An 18,728-nucleotide genomic window follows, 5' to 3' on the forward strand; every position below is an offset into this window, starting at 1 on the left:
GAAGACACTGTGTGCAAATTTGTCTTCAATAAAATGGCGCTGGAAATCGTATAGCAGGTGTTGACTCTGGCACCACACTCCTCCTTCTCCGCCGGAGATCGCTGTATGCGGTCATTGCCTACGCATGACGCGATCTCTGATGCCACACTCCTCCATCCTTGTCCTCCTCCCTGTCACCTCTGAACACTGGATGCATTCTTCTGATCCGGCCACACTTCACAGGTGCAGTCTACAGAGGCTTTGGACAGAAGGATGGATCCAGCGTTATATTATAGATGCTTCTGTGTATATGTTTGTGTTTTTACATGGACCACGTGTCAGTGTGAACCACACAGAGACATGTTCGTTATTTCCAGAACCACGAATGACTAGGGCCAATACAAGTCTATGGGTCTGCTAAAAACAAGGACAGCACTCTGATGGCATCAGTGTACCATCCGCATTTACCATGGCAAAGTATAGGAGAAACTTTGTAATTTCGTTCTTTCTTTATCTACACCGTAAAAACACGGATGGTACACTGAATGCAGACTGATCCAAAACACTGATGACACTGGTACTGTTTTTTCCACTAGCAGTTTCTTGCGGACATGTGAAGTGGGCCTAAAAGCGTATTTTCAAATCTGTAGCATGAAAATTCTTTCAGTGATTTTGCAGCGTTTTTCACCCATTCAAATGAATGGGAGGAAAAATGTAATTAAAAACACAGCAAAACCAAATGCACAATCGTGTAAAAAATGTGTATTCTATGCTGCGTTTTATTCGGTTTATGCTGCAAAAAAATCTGCTGCAAATACTCAACGTGCGTGTATATTCTTAGTCCTTAATAGTTAGTCCATTGTAAGTAATCTTTTGGCTAATTTATCAAGACTCTGTTTTATTTTTAGCACTGTTACTGAGCCGTTAGCTCTCACCCTACCAGACTCTATCACAACCTGGATAATACAAGCAATCAGCATTAAAAAAGACAAAGGTAAGATGAATTAGGACTAAATATTGTTAAAATTACCAATATTGTGCTTAAAATACTTTGTGTAAGGCCAAAAAGGCTCTACTAGGAGAGTGGGAGGCAGCAATTAGCCTTAAACAGAACTTCTTTTTGTTCCTGCTCCTCTTCCTTGTATGGGCATGGTCCTCTACTATTTTCTTCAGGAGTCTTCTTGAAGACCAAACCCAGTTGTCTAAAAAGACTGGATCTACATAGCATTCTGGAATGGTGTAGATAAGCCCCCGATGTATCCTGAAAGCTGAGAAAAAGAGGTTAGATTATACTCACCCAGGGGCGGTCCCGCTGCGGTCCGGTCCGATAGGCGTCATGGTCCGGTCTGGGGCTTCTCATCTTCTTACGATGATGTCCTCTTCTTGTAGTCACGCTTCGGCTCCGGCGCAGGCGTACTTTGTCTGCCCTGTTGAGGCGTCGGGAAAGGTCAGAGAGGTCCAGCACCTGCGCACTGCAGTACCCAACAAACATCTGCAGAGCGAAAGGATGTCACATGGAAAAATACATATCAATAGTCCTACCCAAAATACATCTGCAGATTAAGAGGATGTCACACAGTAAAAATACATATCAGTAGTCACCCAAGACACCTTGCTTTGCATAATAAATGTAAAAACACCATGCGATCAAGCAGATGGTGTGTGTAGGGATATTCCAGTCCTTGTCAGAGGTTTTAATTAGAGATCAATAATATAGCGGATTCCGCCAAGATGACATACAATATGGCTGAAGATGCATATGGGTATGAATGGATACAATCCGGTCCTTGTCACAGATTAAATTTAAAATTGTAAAAATGTTAAACAATAAAGTGATTAGAATATAAAAAACAAAACAACTACATAGATCCAAGCATGATCAAAGGGGTGCAAAAAGATGGTGATTGGGGTAAACAAACCAACTCCAGAGAGAAATAGTTGGTATACTTTATAGAAATGAAGCGAAGCTTAATGTTTCATTTAGCCCCTTTGGTGCCATAGTGTCTAATTGCACTATCCAATTCACTTCCCGTTGTGCCAATAGTTTCTTATTGTTTCCTCCCCTAATCCCCATGTGTGGACTCTCAATTCCCCTGACCGAAAGAGACCCTGCGTCACAATTGTGATGTGTCCAAGTGGCACGGGATGGTCTTCAGACCAGAGGGATCAACCACCGTCCTGGCCGCGCAAATGTCCCTAACATGTTCACGTACTCTAACTCGAAGCTCCCTAGAGGTGAGGCCTATGTACATCTGTGGACAAGCACACGTGGCATAGTAAATAACATTACTTGTTCCACAAGTAATATGTTGTATAATTTTAAATTGTGATGCGCTGGACATTCGCGCAAGCCAGGCAGTGGCCACACTGGAAGCAACCCAAGAGAGGGCCCCGAGTGCCGAATATATTCTTGATCGGTGGAATGTAATGAATTCTAACTAAGAGATTACCAATGTTAGGTGCTCTTCTAGTTGTCATGACAGGATAATCACCTAAAGTGGCCCACAGGGTGGGCTTGGTCTTCAATATAGACCAATGTTTATTTAAAATATTCTTAATATTTTGCCACTCGTGATTGTAGGTACTGATAAATCTGATGGTATCATTATCACTCATTTTATTACAATTTTTGTTGGCATATAACAGGTCCCTACGTGGAGTCTTCCTAGCCCTGTCAAAGCCACGCTTGATGCTTCTGCGGCTATAGCAGCGTGATTCGAATTGGGACTGCAAATCTGCAGCCTAGGTGAAAAACCTTTGATCAGATGAACAGATCCATTTAATTCTCAGGAACTGTCCGACCAGGACAGTTCTGATGGTAGAAGGATTATGGGCTGAATCAGCCCGAATTAATGTATTCACAGAGGTGGACTTTCTAAAGACGTCAGTCTGGATGCACCGCATGGTGTCAAGCTCCAGAGTGACGTCCAAAAAGTTCACCCTTGTAGGATGGTATTGATAAGTCAACTTAATATTGTATGAATTGGAATTGAGTTTAAACATGAATTCCTCGAGCTGCTGTGCCATCCCACCCCACATCAAAAAAATATATCATCGATATATCGAAGCCAGCACAGCACATGGTTGGCAGCCTCTGTGTCCTGTCACCAAGCAAGAATCTCTCCCAGTATCCTAGGAAAAGATTAGCACACGAGGGCGCACAGGCTGCACCCATGGCTGTGCCGCGCTTCTGTAGATAGAATATATCTTTAAAAACAAAAAAATTATGGGTAAGGGTAAGGGCAAAGTACAGCAGCTCAAGGATGAAATCACACAAAGAGCTGTCCAGGTCAGAGGTCCCCAAGAAGAAACGGACCGCATCAAGACAGTGGGTATGATCAATACATGTGTACAGGGTTTGGACATCCGCACTGACCAGTAAAACATCCTGATCCACCGAGACTCCGTCGACCCTTGTAAGGACGTCCGTCGTGTCACGTATATAAGATGGCAGATTCTCCACTAATGAATTTATAATTCGGTTCACATGAACCTACAATTTTTGCTACCAGGTGTCATCAGATTTCGGACCATACAGGAACCAAAGTGCTGATTAGATGCAGTCCGAATCACAAATAAAAATTTACATCCAAGGGCCTTATAGATGACGTGTTCTCTAATTGGAGTCATTCTTATCCCTTTTGTCTCCATTTGGTCCCATTGCAGTGGTGACTTTTGACAGCAATAGCTTGTCTCTGCAGACTTCCCTCTTCTCCCAACTTCTAGAACACATCCAAAAGCATTACATTTAAAAATAAGCGTGTTATCTTGAAGCCCTCTGCATGAATATAACTGTCTATACTGTGACATAAATATGCGTTTTGAGATATGTAGACTCCAGACTGTCCAAACTTATGAGCTATTAGTATGACATTTTCATTTCTTAAAAGCTGTAGCTGCCACAATGCCTCTCTTATGAGTTATAATGACCACACCGTCCACCCTTATCAACTATAACTGCCCCACCATCAGTCCTTATGAGCTATAACCACCACAGTGTTCGCCCTCATGAGCTATAACCACCACACTGTCTGCCATTATGAACCATGACCTATACCAAGACTTTCCCCTCTCCACTGTTTCCCATCATGCTCTTTATATCTTCACACTGTCTGGTCACCATTCTGGCCCCTTTCCATACTGTTCCCCGTCTTCACCCTATGTCTTCTACCACACTGCTCTCTCCAAATTGTGCCCCCCACACAGTATAGTGTCCACCACAGCCCTCCATACGCAGTATATTGCCCACCACAGCCCCAGCAAATATAGTATACAATATGATGTACACCACAGCCCCCATACAGAATAGTCACCACATCCCCCATATGGTATAATATCCACCACAGCCCTCCCATCGACAGCATAGAGTCCACCACAGCCCCCATAAAATGACATGATGTCCACAACAGTGCCCTATATATTGTATGATGACCCTCTCAGTCCTCTATACACAGTATAATGTCCTCCACAGAATCCCTATACAGAACCTCCATACAGTATGATTGCCCCAACAGCCCCTCATTTAGTATAATCAGTATGGTCACCACAACTCCCCATAAAGTATAATATCTCCCAGAGCTGCCCATGCAATAAAATGTTCCCCACTGCCCCTATACAGTATGATAGCCTCCATACAGTATGTTAGCCCCTACAGCCACTTATACACAGTATAATGTCTCCCACAATACCTCATACAGTATGATGGCCTCCATAGCCTCACATACTACGTGATGGTTCTCACAGTCCCACATACACAGTATAATGTCCACCACAGCTCCCTATATATAATGTGATGTTCCCCATAAACCTCCATACTGTACTTACAATTGCTCATTTTTCCTTCTGCCCAGCTAATACTTCTTTTTCATACCCATATGAAGATGTAGTACACCAGTATATAAAAAAGATGTATAAGAGAGGATACAATTCCAGCAGTAAAGACTGAATCTTAAATCCTGACTATCATATAGCAGGCAAAAAAATAATGGTAATAAGTAGGGCCATCAACAGATAAGTGCATTAAGGTATAAATACATCAATCCAGCTAGAAACCAATGCATACCTGCATGTGAATATAATTGTGATTATATACAAATAGTAAACATGCTAATGATAGCCTTATCAATGAGTATAAAAAGAAAACACACAGATAATGACATGGAAGAACCCTCTAGACAAGGGCTCCCCAACCTGTAGCTCGGGAGCCACATGTGGCTCGCGGCCCCATGAATTGTGGCTCGCGACTGTCTGTCAGCTTGATGCATTAGGTCCAGGTCTAGCAAACAGGTATGAAAAGCACATCTCAAAATGGTGAATTTTGTGAGTAGCCCTGCACAGAATTGCAGATCTGGATGCACATTTACTGGTCTTAGGAGTTTAGAGATGTTTTAGGTACGCTGGAGGTTTGTACTACCTGTTAGGCTTGGTTCCCATTGCGTTAATGGGAAAGCGCTAACGGACAGCATTGCACAGCAAAATTAACGCCGTGCAACGCGTCCGTTAGCGCGCCCATTCACGGCAATGGGAACGCGCAGTACTAGCGCGTGCCATGTTCGGCACGCGCTAGCGACGCGCCGGTGTTTCCTGGCGCGCCGTGGACGCTGCTTGCAGCGTCCGAGGCGCGCCTGCGGTCCGTTCCCCGCTCTCGCAGATCGGGGATCTGCGAGAGCGGGGATGTTACCGCGACCCCGGGACGCGGCCCCATTAAAAACATTGCGTTAGCGCAACCCGCTAGCGCTAAACGGATTGCACTAACGCAATGTGACCCTAGCCTTAGAGGAGGTGCTCAAAGCTGGATGTGACAGTGTGTTGGGAGAATACTGAATAGAGGTATTGTGGGAACCCCTGGATCTCAGTGTACTGCTCTGGAGTGATTTCTGTGGAAAAGCTTTGGTTATCATTAAACCTGTAATGGGGGCTTTGGTTGACACTACTTTGAAGGGGATGGGAGTTGGATGTGGCTCGCGACCCTCTCAGTGCTGAATGTGGCTCGCGACCCTCTCTCTAAGCTGAATGTGGCTCTCAAGGTTAGAAAGGTTGGGGACCACTGCTCTAGACAATACCTGTGTAGTAGATGGGCAGAGATGATAAAGACAAATAGGGTCAGGAATAATCAGCACAGTGTCCCCACACCCCAACGCGCGTTTCATCATTAGCTTCCATTCACCTGGCCCTGCCCCATAAGTGGAAGAGATTGAGTGTACTGATGGCCAATCAGTTGCTCTGTTTGAAGATGAGTACATGGGAGGGGTAGTGCGAATGCTCAGCGGATTACCGCAGCACATCTCTGATGATGATGATGATGACGAAACACAGGTGCTAACTCCTGTGGCTTTCTCCTGTGTTTACACTGTCAAGGAGGGCAGGGGTGATGACTGGGTGGAACATCATGCAGAGGGTTATTATTATTCTATTTAATGTTTATGGCACCATTGATTCTATGTTGATGTACATGATGAGGGGTTACATGAAAAAAGCTCAAAAGGAAATTACAATGAACCAACTAATATTGACAGAAAGTTACAGAGGGGAGAGGACCTTACCCTTGCGGCCTTACATTCTACAGGATAATGGGGAAGGAGACAGTAGGTTTTGGGGTTGCAGCAGCTCCGGTGTTGGTGGTGTAGCAACTCTGGTAGTGGTGAGGTGGCAGCGGGGTCTTTACCAGCTGGAAGCTGTTTTGAAGAGAAGAGTTTTCAAATTTCCAAATATAGGGGATAATCAGACGTGTTGTGTCACAGAATTCTACAGGATAGGGTTTTCTCGTGAGAAGTCTTTCAGGCGATTGGATAAGGAACATAAGATTGTGGAGGAGAGAAGGAGGTCTTGGAAGGACTAGAGATATCAGGGGATTAGTTCAGAGATATTTGGCGGAGAAAGATTATGGACGGCTTTGTAGGTAATTGTTAGTAGGTTAAAGCAGATATGTTGTGGAATTGAGAGACAATGAAGGGATTTGCAGAGGGGAGAAGTTGAGGAGTAGCGAGGACAGAAGTGGATTAGTAGGGTGGCAGAGATAACAACATACTGGAGAGGTGCGATGATGCGATGGGGGTTTGATGAGATCCTAGACCCCACATGGAGTGAAGGCCATCCGTGTGACATGGGCAGTTTGGAGGAAGAGGTGGTGGTCACGCTGCCCTAACTGCACAGCAAAAAAGGTAGCAGGGGCAAAAGCATCATGGAAGACCCCTATCCAGTACATTGGCTGCTACTGCGCACCGGAGCCGGCCACTAGCCAGTACGTCGGCTGCTACTGCCTGCCATGCTGATAAACTGAGCACACCAAAGTCAGCACAAAGGAGTTCTCTGACAAGACATGGGTGGTTTGCACGCTGTGCCGTCAGAGACTGAAACGTGGTATAAATATTCTTAACCTGAGCACCACCTGCATGATGAGACATATAAGTGCAAAGTATAAGCTGCAGTGAAGCACACATCTTAAAAAACAAGAAAGCTCTGAGCCTCCTCCTGCTCTCTCTTCTGCTGCAGTTTTGGCCTCTTCCTCCCATTCCTGAGTGACACGGCCACCTGGCTCCCCGCAAAGGGAGGATGTGACAGCACCACCACCAGCAGTGTCAACGAGCATCTTCACACCATCCCATTGATGCATTCATCTGTACATCCCCAAAAATGCATCCCATAGTCTAATCCCATAGTGGCCTCACAAGTGGTTTTGAAATATGTTGGTGTCACAGGAACCACCGCCACTACTTTTCCAGGTGGGCCATCCCTGCCCTGCATGATCATGTTTTGGACAAAATGAGGTGTGCACTGCGCAACACCATCAGTGTAAAGGTCAACATAACCACTGATATGATATGATATGATATGATATGAAGTTTCATTTCTTGAGAGATCACCAGCAACAAGGAATCTTAAATTTACAGTACTGCCCAACTGCGGATATGAAAGCAGATATTTTCACAAAGGCATTGAATGCTGAAAGACATCAGAGACTGATGAAGAAAATAGGCTTAACTGAATAAGTCCTTACTGTTTAGAAAGGGTGTTAGCAGATATGCAACAGATACAGACTTATTTGTGTGCAGGAGGAGTTTACACTTTTCTGACAGAAGATGGTGATGTTGTTACTGTTATATGCTTAGTTGAATGTAATGCATATACTTGTACTTTGGTTTCACTTTCTCTCTGGTTAAAGGTCCTTCAGACTTCCTGTTATGCTGTGTTAAGAAGCTGATGCATGTACCTCATGTTCTGTGTAGGTAAAAGTTGAATTACCACATATAATCTACTCTCACAAGTTTCTTCTATGACCAAACTATGCAACAGTCTGGTCACGTGGTGTGCCGGCCAATTACAGCCATGCCAATACCTGACATGGCTGTGATGTCCAGAGCCTAAAAGCTTGTTAATTGGCTGCGCTGCAGGCTTCCAGCAAACTTTATTAGGCATTTGAACCCAAAAACTAAACCAAACCTTCAGTAAAAAGTCTGTGTTCGTTGTTCAGTAATGGACACTAAGTGTTTAGTACGAGCCCTGAACTTTACAGTTCAGGATAACTCATTCCTAGTCATAGACTTAATGGAAAACAGAAGAATTAACTGGGTGGAAAGGCAAAATGAGCAATTGTAAGTACACAGTGCTATATAATATGATGAGTGCAATATATTAAGGGGATGAAAATTTTGATGGTAGTGCAGAAGATTCAGTATGCTGAATTGGTTCATGTGAACTCATTTGATTGCTCTTTGTGCCTTGTCAGCCTGTTTAGTTTTTTAATGCCACCCCTTTTTCACCTTTAGGTGACAAATAATTATATCTGAACATGCTTGACCGTCAGTCCATTTTTTATGGGACTGTCAGAGAAATCTGAGTACAGTACTCTGGCAGTCCCATAGACAAAGAATGGAGCTACAGTTGAGCAAGCCCATCGCTGCTTTATTCTAAAAGGGATAAAACTACCCTGTTTTTGAAAAAGTGAGGGTCCAAAGTGCTAACTTCTTAGAATTGCAATACCACTTTAAGTAATAGTATATGTGATAAGCTTGCGCATGAGACAGAACTTCCTCTTGTTAAGCATACAATATATGAGCATTGTTTCTTTTCAAGGTTTCTGCCAAGAATGGAGCAATATGCTTCAAGTAAACTGACTGCTCTGGGAAGAACAAGCAATGTGTTTTCTAAATAGTTCTTTAACCTTTTGGTTTAAAAAATGTTCCTAACAGATTCACAACCCAAGACTAAAAATGACATATACCGTACCTTACTAGATGGGGGGGTGACACAACATATTGTATATACTGAATAGCACAAAATGCTGAAAACAATAATGACTAACAATTGGAATACATTTTTTTCAGGCATTTGTGTGTCAGAACCATATGAATTGACCACTTATAAAGAATTCTTCATTGATCTGAGAATGCCATACAGTGTTATAAAAAATGAACAAGTGCAGATAAGAGCAGTAATTCACAACTACCATTCAGATCAAGCTACGGTTAGTTTTCCAGCTCTACATTCTCCAATCCTGTTGTTTGACATGCTGATACATTTTCTCTTATATTTGTCTGTCAATCGTCTGATGATATACTTCTCAGTGCAAACTAGACGCTCCAATGAACATGAGTCTTTCTTTGGTGTAGAGTAGTGGGTGTCATATTGCCTGCCCAAAAGATAAAGAGTACAGTATATCTGCTAGTTATGTTACATTTTAAATGCCATGCACTCCATTTAGGTACATTTGGTGGAGTTGGCACCATGACATACAATTATACTTGGTATCACAATGTTGAAAAATGTCTCCAACAGTGGTGTAAAATATGTAGAAATATAAAGTATTCTAACCACCAGAGTGTATGCAATAGAAAAGTATAAAACTCAATATTTAACAAAATATCAAAATCATACAAGCTTACAACTGTGAAAATCATTGTTGTGCCCCAAAACCTAGAATTTTGCTTTTTTTTTTTTACTTCTATTGCTTATTATTTGTTTTGCTTTATTTTTTCTTTTACCAGGTCAGAGTGAAATTCCTTTATAACGAGAATTTATGCAGTTTGGCTACTAAATCCAAAGGTTATCAGGAAACAGTCAGAGTACCACCGAAATCATCCAAGGTGGTGTACTTTGTTGTAATCCCACTTGAAGTAACAGAAGTTGACATAGATGTTTCAGCTACCGGCAATGGCCTATCAGATAGAGTGAGAAAGAAGCTCCATGTGTTGGTATGTACATAAGTATTTTTATAACCAAAATGAAAGACTTTTTCTGAGTTAAATTTGTCAAAATTCACACAAATTGCCATAGGCAAAGCAAGATCTCTAATTCAAGACCCTAAATAAAACATAGCTTTTATTTAATTATGAAACAGAAATCCTATGCTTTAAAAACACATAGAGCCGGGATAGTATTATTAATCAGGAAATCCTACAGCTCGATACGGGTATTGAAAAATTGTGCACATTTTTTTTTTTTAGCAAAGTTTGGAATGTTTTTTTTTACCACTTAGATAAAACATAACCTAGACATGTTTGGTGTCTATGACATTGCAATGACCTGGAGAATCAAATTAGCAGATTAGTTTTAGCATTTAGTGAAACTAGCAAAAAAGCCAAACAAAAAAACAGTGTGTGATTGCACTTTTTTGCAATTTCATCGCACTTGGAATTTTTTCCCCGGGTTTTTAGTACACGACATGCTAAAACCTATGATGTCATTCAAAATTACAACTGGTCCCGCAAAAAAAAAAGCCCTCACATGGCCATATTGACGGAAAAATAAAAAAGTTATGGCTCTGGGAAGGAGGGGAGCAAAAAACGAAAAAGCAAAACCAAAAAAGGGCAAGGACTTGAAAGGGTTAATTGAGAATATTAAAGGAGTCTGTGTGATTTTTTCAATTAAAGGATTTTTTTTATGGCTGTGTCTTTATTTAACATATAACTATAAGATTAATAATGGAGAGGTGTCTTGTAGACACCTCTCCATTACTAAGCTGTGGGCTTTATGTCACCTGACAATACAAAGGTGACATCAATCCCACAAATATTAACCCCACTTGCCACCGTTACAGGTCAAGTGGGAAGAGAAGAGTTGTGAATTTATGATTGCTGGTCTGCTCTCCAATAAAAATGATGTAAAAGATAAATTGTACTGACATGGTATATATTTATTTATATATTTATTTTAAAAATTGTGAATACTTTCAGATTTTTTTTTTGCTTTTATATTTCAGCCAGAAGGGAAACTTGTGAGGAAACAAGCTTTCAGTGAAACTATAAACCCCAAAGGTTAGATTCCTATTATGAAAATATCTTGATCCTTATTCCTTGTGTAAAATAAACAAATAGTGTATATGTCTAGATGTTAATTATTAGATCAATAGGAATCCAACCACAGAGACCACCATCAATTATTAGAACGATGGACTCCAGTTTGCACTGTGGTGGAAAATAGGATGCGGCTGGCAGGTTTTTAAAGGTGTTGTCCAGGTTTGGCACAAAAGTGAGCAGTCACTATATATGACTAGATTTATGAATCCTCACATCGTACATAATGCAGGCAGTCATAATTCTCCGATGCCAATGGTGAGATAAGGTAGTCATGTGACTGCAAGTTTGTGAAATGCATACTCCCAGCCACATTCAGACTAGACATGAGCTGTCCTTGCTCAATATAAATCAATTAAATGAGGTTGTGCACGTTTACAGGTGCTTCTCATAAAATTAGAATATCATCAAAAAGTTAATTTATTTCAGTTCTTCTATACAAAAAGTGAAACTCGTATATTATATAGAGTCATTACAAACAGAGTGATTTTTCGAGTGTTTTTTTCTGTTAATGTTGATGATTATGGCTTACAGCCAATGAAAACTCAAAAGTCATTAAGTCAGTAAATTAGAATGATTAACAAAAAAACACCTGCAAAGGCTTCCTGAGCTTTTAAAAAGGTCCCTTAGTGTTTCCGTAGGATCCACAATCATGGGGAAGACTACTGACTTGACAGGTGTCCAGAAGGCAGTCATTGACATACTCCACAAGGAGAGTAAGCCACAAAAGGTCATTACTAAAGAAGCTGGCTGTTCACAGAGTACTGCATCCAAGCATATTAATGGGAAGTTAAGTGGAAGGAAAAAGTGTTTTAGAAAAAAAGTGCACAAGCAACTGGGACAACCACAGCCTTAAAAAGATTGTTAAGAAAAGGCTATTCAAAATTTTGGGGGAGATTCACAAGGAGTGGACTGCTGCTAGAGTCATTGCTTCAAGAGCCAACACACAAAGATGTATCCAGGACATGGGCTACAAGTGTCGCATTCCTTGTGTCAAGCCACTTATGACCAATAGACAACGCCAGAAACGTCTTACCTGGGCCAAGCAGAAAAAGAATTGGACTGTTGCTCAGTGGTCCAAGGTGTTTTCAGATTAAAGTAAATTTTGCATTTCATTTGGAAATTCACGGTCCCAGAGTCTGGAGGAAGAGTAGAGAGACACACACTCCAAGCTGCTTTAGGTCTAGTGTGAAGTTTCCACAATCAGTGATGGTTTGGGCGGCCATGTCATCTGTTGGTGTAGGTCCACTGTGTTTTAGCAATACCAAAGACAGTGCAGCCATCTATCAGGAAATTTTAGAGCACCTCATGCTTCCCTCTGCTGACAAGCTTCTTAGAGATGGAAATTTAATTCTCCAGTTAGACTTGGCACCTGTCCACACTGCCAAAAGTACCAATACCTGGTTTAAAAACAACAGTATCACTGTGCTTCATTGGCCAGCAAACTCACCTGACCTTAACCCCATAGAGAATCTGTAGGGTATTGTCAAGAGAAAGATGAGACACCAGACCCAAAAATGCACACAAGCTGAAGGCTGCTATCAAAAGAAACTTGGGCTTCCATAACACCTCAGCAGTGCCACAGGCTGATCACCTACATGCCACGCCGCATTGATGCAGTAATTGATGCAAAAGGAGCTTCAACCAAGTATTGAGTGAATTTACTGAACATACATTTCAGTAGGCCAACATTTCAGATTTTAAAATAATTTTTCAAACTGGTGTTATAATTATAAAGTATTCTAATTTACTGAGATAATGACTTTTGGGTTTTCATTGGCTGTAAACCATAATCATCAACATTAACAGAAATAAACACTTGAAATAGATCACTCTGTTTGTAATGGCTCTATATAATATATGAGTTTTTGTATTAAAGAACTGAAATAAATTTAATTTTTGATGATATTCTAATATTGTGAGAAGCACACGTAGTCGGAATATGGCCACCTACATCAGAGAATCATGACAGCGCGCACCATGTATGATTTGAGGATTTACATACCTGCTCTCACATATAGTGAATTCAAATAAATAAGGCAGCACACTGCGGCGCTAAAACATGCAAACATGAAACATGAAAATTGAAATGTGGCTACCAGGTACACATGAATTGGCCAATTTATGCGCTAAACGCTCTAATTTTTTCATATTTGTAGTGCAGTAATGCAGTTCAGTTTTCATGTTCCATGTTTGCATGTTTTAGCGCCGCAGTGTGCTGCCTTATTTAATTGACTGTATACGAGTTGGTGACTCTAGGTTCAGCACCTGTTCACACTTAGTCTATGTTTGGATGTGACGGTCAGTTTTTTTAAATTTATATAGTGAATTCAGACTCCTGCACTAAACCTAGACAACTCTTTTAACCCCTTTCTGCCATTAGACGTACTATCCCGTCGAGGTGACCTGGGACTTAATTCCCAGCAATGGGATAGTACGTCATAGGCGATCAGCCGTGCTCACTGGGGGAGTGCGGCCGATCGCTGCCGGGTGTCAGCTGATTATTGCAGCTGACATTTGGCACTATGTGCCAGGAGCGCACATTAACCCCCGGAACACTGCGATCAAACATGATTGCAGCATTCTGGTGGCATAGGGAAGCATCGTGCAGGGAGAGGGCTCCCTACGTGCTTCCCTGAGACCCTCCGAACAACGTGATGTGATTGCGTTGTTCTGAGCGTCTCCTCTGTCCTCCTCCCTGCAGGCCCTGGATCCAAGATAGCTGACACTATACAGTGATGTCCCAACCTGGGACAAAGTAAAAAAGTAAAAAAAACAAAAACCTAAATAAATACATTTTTAAAAAAATTGTTCCAATAAATACATTTCTTTATGTAACTAAAAAACCCAAAACAATAAAAGTACACATATTTAGTATCGCCACGTCCGTAACGTCCCGACCTATAAAACTGTCCCACTAGTTAACCCCTTCAGTGAACACCGTAAAACGCAAAATACAAAAACGAGGCAAAAAAACAGTGCTTTATCATCATACCGCAGAACAAAAAGTGGAATAACACGCGATCAAAAAGGCGGATATAAATAAATATGGTACCACCGAAAACGTCATCTTGTCCCGCAAAAAATGAGCCACCATACAGCATCATCAACGAAAAAATAAAAAAGTTATAGCCCTCAGAATAAAGTGATGCAAAAATGATAATTTTTTCGATAAAATAGTTTTTATTGTATGAAAGCACCAAAACATAAAAAATGATATAAATGAGGTATCACTGTAATCATACTGACCTGAAGAATAAAACTGTTATATAAATTTTACCAAATGCGGACCGGTATAAATGCCCCCCCAAAAGAAATTCACAAATTGCTGGTTTTTGTTCATTCTGCCTAACATAAATCATTATAAAAAGCGATCATAAAATGTCATGTCCCCGAAAATGGTACCAATAAAAATGTCAACTCGTCCCACAAAAAACAAGACCTCACATGACTGTGTGGACCAAAATATGGAAAAATTATAGCTCTCAAAATTTGGCAACGCAAAAAATATTTTTTGCAATAAAAAGCGTCTTTTAGTGTGTGACAGCTGCCAAATATAAAAAAAACCTGGTATAAAAACCTGCTATAAATTGTAAATCAAACTCATCCTTTATCACCACCTTAGTTAGGGAAAAATAATAAAATAAAAAAATGCATTTATTTCCATTTTCCCATTAGGGTTAGGGGTAGGGTTGGGGCTAAAGTTAGGGTTGGAGCTAGAGTTGGGGTTAGGGTTTAGATTACATTTACGGTTGGGTTACAGGTGTGTTAGGGTTAGGGTTGTGGTTAGGTTATGGTTAGGGTTGGGATAAAGGTTAGGGTGTGTTGGGGTTAGGGGTGTGTTGGGGTTGGGATTAGAGTTAGGGATGTGTTCGGGTTAGAGGTGTGGTTTGGGTTGGGATTAGGGTTAGGCGTGTTGGGGTTAAGGATGTGGTTAGGGTTGGGATTAGGGTTAGGGGTGTGTTGGGGTTAGGGTTGGAGTTAGAATTGGGAGGTTTCCACTGTTTAGGCATATCAGGGGCTCTGCAAACGCAACATGACGTCCGATCTCAATTACAAATTCTGCGTTGAAAAAGTAAAATGGTGCTCCTTCCCTTCCGAGCTCTGCCGTGCACCCAAACAGTGGTTTACCCCCACATATGGGGTATCGGCATACTCAGGACAAATTGGACAACAACTTTTGCTGTCCAATTTCTCCTGTTACCCTTGAAAAACTACAAAACTGGGGGCTAAAAAATCATTTTTGTGGAAAAAAAAGATTTTTTATTTTCAAGGCTCTGCGTTATAAACTTTAGTGAAACACTTGGGGGTTTAAAGTTCTCACAACACATCTAGATAAGTTCCTTCGGGGGACTAGTTTCCAGTATGGGGTCACTTGTGGGGGGTTTCTACTGTTTAGGTACATCAGGGGCTCTGCAAACGCAATGTGACACCCGCAGGCCATCACATCAAAGTCTGCAATCCAAAATGCCACTTCTTCCCTTCCGAGCTCTGCCATGTGCCCAAACAGTAGTTTTCTCCCACATATGGGGTATCAGCGTACTCAGGACAAATTGCACAACAACATTTGGGGTAAAATTTCTCCAGATACCCTTGGGAAAATACAAAATTGGGGGCTTATATATAATTTTTGTGGAAAAAAATGATTTTGTAATTTTCACAGCTCTACATTATAAACTTCTGTGAAGCACTTGGGGGTTCAAAGTGCTCACCACACATCTAGATAAGTTCTTTAGGGGGTCTTCTTTCCAAAATGGTTTCACTTTTGGGGGTTTCCACTGTTTAGGCACATCAGAGGCTCTCCAAACGAGACATGGCGTCCTATCTCAATTCCAGCCAATTTTGCATTGGAAAGTCAAATGGCACTCCTTCCCTTCTGAGCTCTGCCAGGCGTCCTAACAGTGGTTTACCCCCAGTTATGGGGTATCAGCGCACTCAGTACATACTGCACAACAATGTTTAGGGTCCAATTTCTCCTGTTACCCTGGGGAAAATAAAAAATTGGGGGCGAAAAATCATTTTTGTGAAAAAAATAAGATTTTTTATTTTTATTGCTCTACATTATAAAATTCTGTGAAGCACTTGGGGGTTCAAAGTGCTCACCACACATCTAGATAAGTTCCTTAGGGGGTCTACTTTCCAAAATCGTGTCACTTTTGGGGGGTTTCCACTGTTTAAGCACATCAGGGGCTCTCCAAACGAGACATGGCATCCTATCTCAATTTCAGCCAATTTTGCATTTTAAAGTCAAATGGCGCTCCTTCCCTTCCGAGCTCTGCCATGCGCCCAAACAGTGGTTAACCCCCACATATGGGGTATCGACTTACTCAGGACAAATTGTACAACAACTTTTTTGGTCCAATTTCTCCTTTTACCCTTAGTAAAATAAAACAAATTGGAGCTGAAGTAAATTTTTTGTGAAAAAAAGTTTAATGTTAATTTTTTTAAACATTCCAAAAATTCCTGTGAAACACCTGAGGGTTAATAAACTTCTTGAATGTGGTTTTGAGCACCTTGAGGGGTGCAGTTTTTAGAATGGTGTCACACTTGGTTATTTTCTATCATATAGACCCCTCAAAGTGACTTCAAATGTGATGTGATACCCCCCAAAAAAATGATGTTGTAAAAATGAGAAATTGCTGGTCAACTTTTAACCCTTATAACTCCCTAACAAAAAAAATGTTGGTTCCAAAATTGCGCTGATGTAAAGTAGACATGTGGGAAATGTTACTTATTTAATATGTTGTGTGACATTTCTCTGTGATTTAAGGGCATGAAAATTCAAAGTTGGAAAATTGCAACATTTTCAAAATTTTCGCCAAATTTCCGTTTTTTTGTTTTTTTTTTTACAAATAAACGCAAGTAATGTCAAGGAAATTTTACCACTAACATGAAGTACAAAATGTCACGAGAAAACAATGTCAGAATCACTGAAATCCATGCAAGCGTTCCAGAGTTATAACCTCATAAAGGGACAGTGGTCAGAATTGTAAAAATTGGCCCAGTCATTAACATGCAAACCACCCTTGGGGGTTAAGGGGTTAATGTCATAAACTTTAAATGATCTTTCATGTTCATTCACTGCTTTATTAAAATTTCCATTAGCCTTGTCCATTGTTCTTGTGACCGGTGGTGATCTAACCACTGCACACATGTGCCCTATAGATGAATTTGGAGACTGTACATTATGGATCCAGACATATGCTGCCAATTTGACTATGTGTGAATTGAATGTAATACATTTGAATACATGCCGTTTTTTAACTAAAGAATTGTGATTAACAGGAGAACTTCAGCAGATACAGATAAAGAAGGAAGCTTTAGAAGGAATGGTTCCTGGCAGCATTGCAACAAACTTCATTAGTATACAAGGTATCACATGTTATTACTGCCAAATAGAATATATTATTCCCTAAGATTGCCAAAGTCAATAAAAGTTCTTCAAGATCTTGTGCTTTTTTGTGCAATATGTACAGTGGGGAAAATAGATATTTGATACACTGCTAATTTTGCAAGTTTTCCCACCTACAAAGAATGGAGAGGTCTGTCATTTTTATCGTAGGTACACTTCTACTGTGAGAGACAGAATATATAAATAAAAAAAACAGAAAATCACCTTGCATGACTTTTACATAATTAAATTGCATTTGATTGCATGAAATAAGTATTTGGTTATCTACCAACCAGTAGGGATTCTGGCTCCCACAGACCTGTTAGTTTTTATTTAAGAAGTCCTCTTACTTTGCAATCATTACCTTTATTAATTATAGCTGTTTGAACTCATTACCTGTATAAAAGACACCTGTCCATACACTCAATCATCAAGACAAAGGAGCTGTCTAAAGACACCAGGGACAAAACTGTAGACCTGCATGAGTCTGCATGAGTCTGGGATGGACAAAGGACAATAGGCAAGCAGCTTGGTGAGAGGGAAACAACTCAAACATTACCGTTCGTAACACACTACGCCATCATGGATTAATATCCTGCAGGGCACACAAGGTCCCTTGCTCATGCCAGCACATGTCCAGGCCAGTTTGAAGTTCACCAATAACCATCTGGATCATCCAGAGCAGGCACAAGAGAAGGTCATGTGGTTAGATGAGACTAAAATAGAACTTTTGATATCAACTCCACTCGCCGTATTTGGAGGAAGAAGGATGAGTACAACTCCAAGAACACTGTCCCAACTGTGAAATATGGTAGGGGACACATCAAACTTTAGGGGTGCTTTTCTGCAAAGGGGACAGGACAATTGCACTGTATTGAAGGAAGGATGGATGGGGTCATGTATTGCGATATTTTGACCAAAACCTGCTTCCCTCAGTAGGAGCATTGAAGATCGGCTTTGGCTGGGTCTTCCAGCACATAAATTACCTGAAACACACAGCCAGGACAACTAAGGAATGGCTCCATAAGACGAATTTCAAGCAAATCTTTGGAGGAGCTGAAACTCAA

At 41.0% G+C, this 18,728-nt stretch overlaps 1 protein-coding gene across 1 annotated transcript in view; it reads left to right on the plus strand.

Annotated features, from left to right (window-relative positions):
- LOC138651262 (A.superbus venom factor 1-like) overlaps positions 1-11,098 on the plus strand; it is a 273,919-nt gene extending 262,821 nt beyond the window's left edge. The window contains exons 19-22 of the mRNA XM_069741368.1: positions 888-973; positions 9,303-9,442; positions 9,963-10,169; positions 11,015-11,098. Of these exons, the coding sequence (XP_069597469.1) occupies positions 888-973; positions 9,303-9,442; positions 9,963-10,169; positions 11,015-11,098 (517 nt within the window). The remainder of the gene's footprint in view (positions 1-887; positions 974-9,302; positions 9,443-9,962; positions 10,170-11,014) is intronic.
- The last annotated feature ends 7,630 nt before the right edge of the window (positions 11,099-18,728 follow it).

Source organism: Ranitomeya imitator, chromosome 1, assembly GCF_032444005.1.
Source record: "Ranitomeya imitator isolate aRanImi1 chromosome 1, aRanImi1.pri, whole genome shotgun sequence".
NCBI classification, from domain to species: Eukaryota; Metazoa; Chordata; class Amphibia; order Anura; family Dendrobatidae; genus Ranitomeya; species Ranitomeya imitator.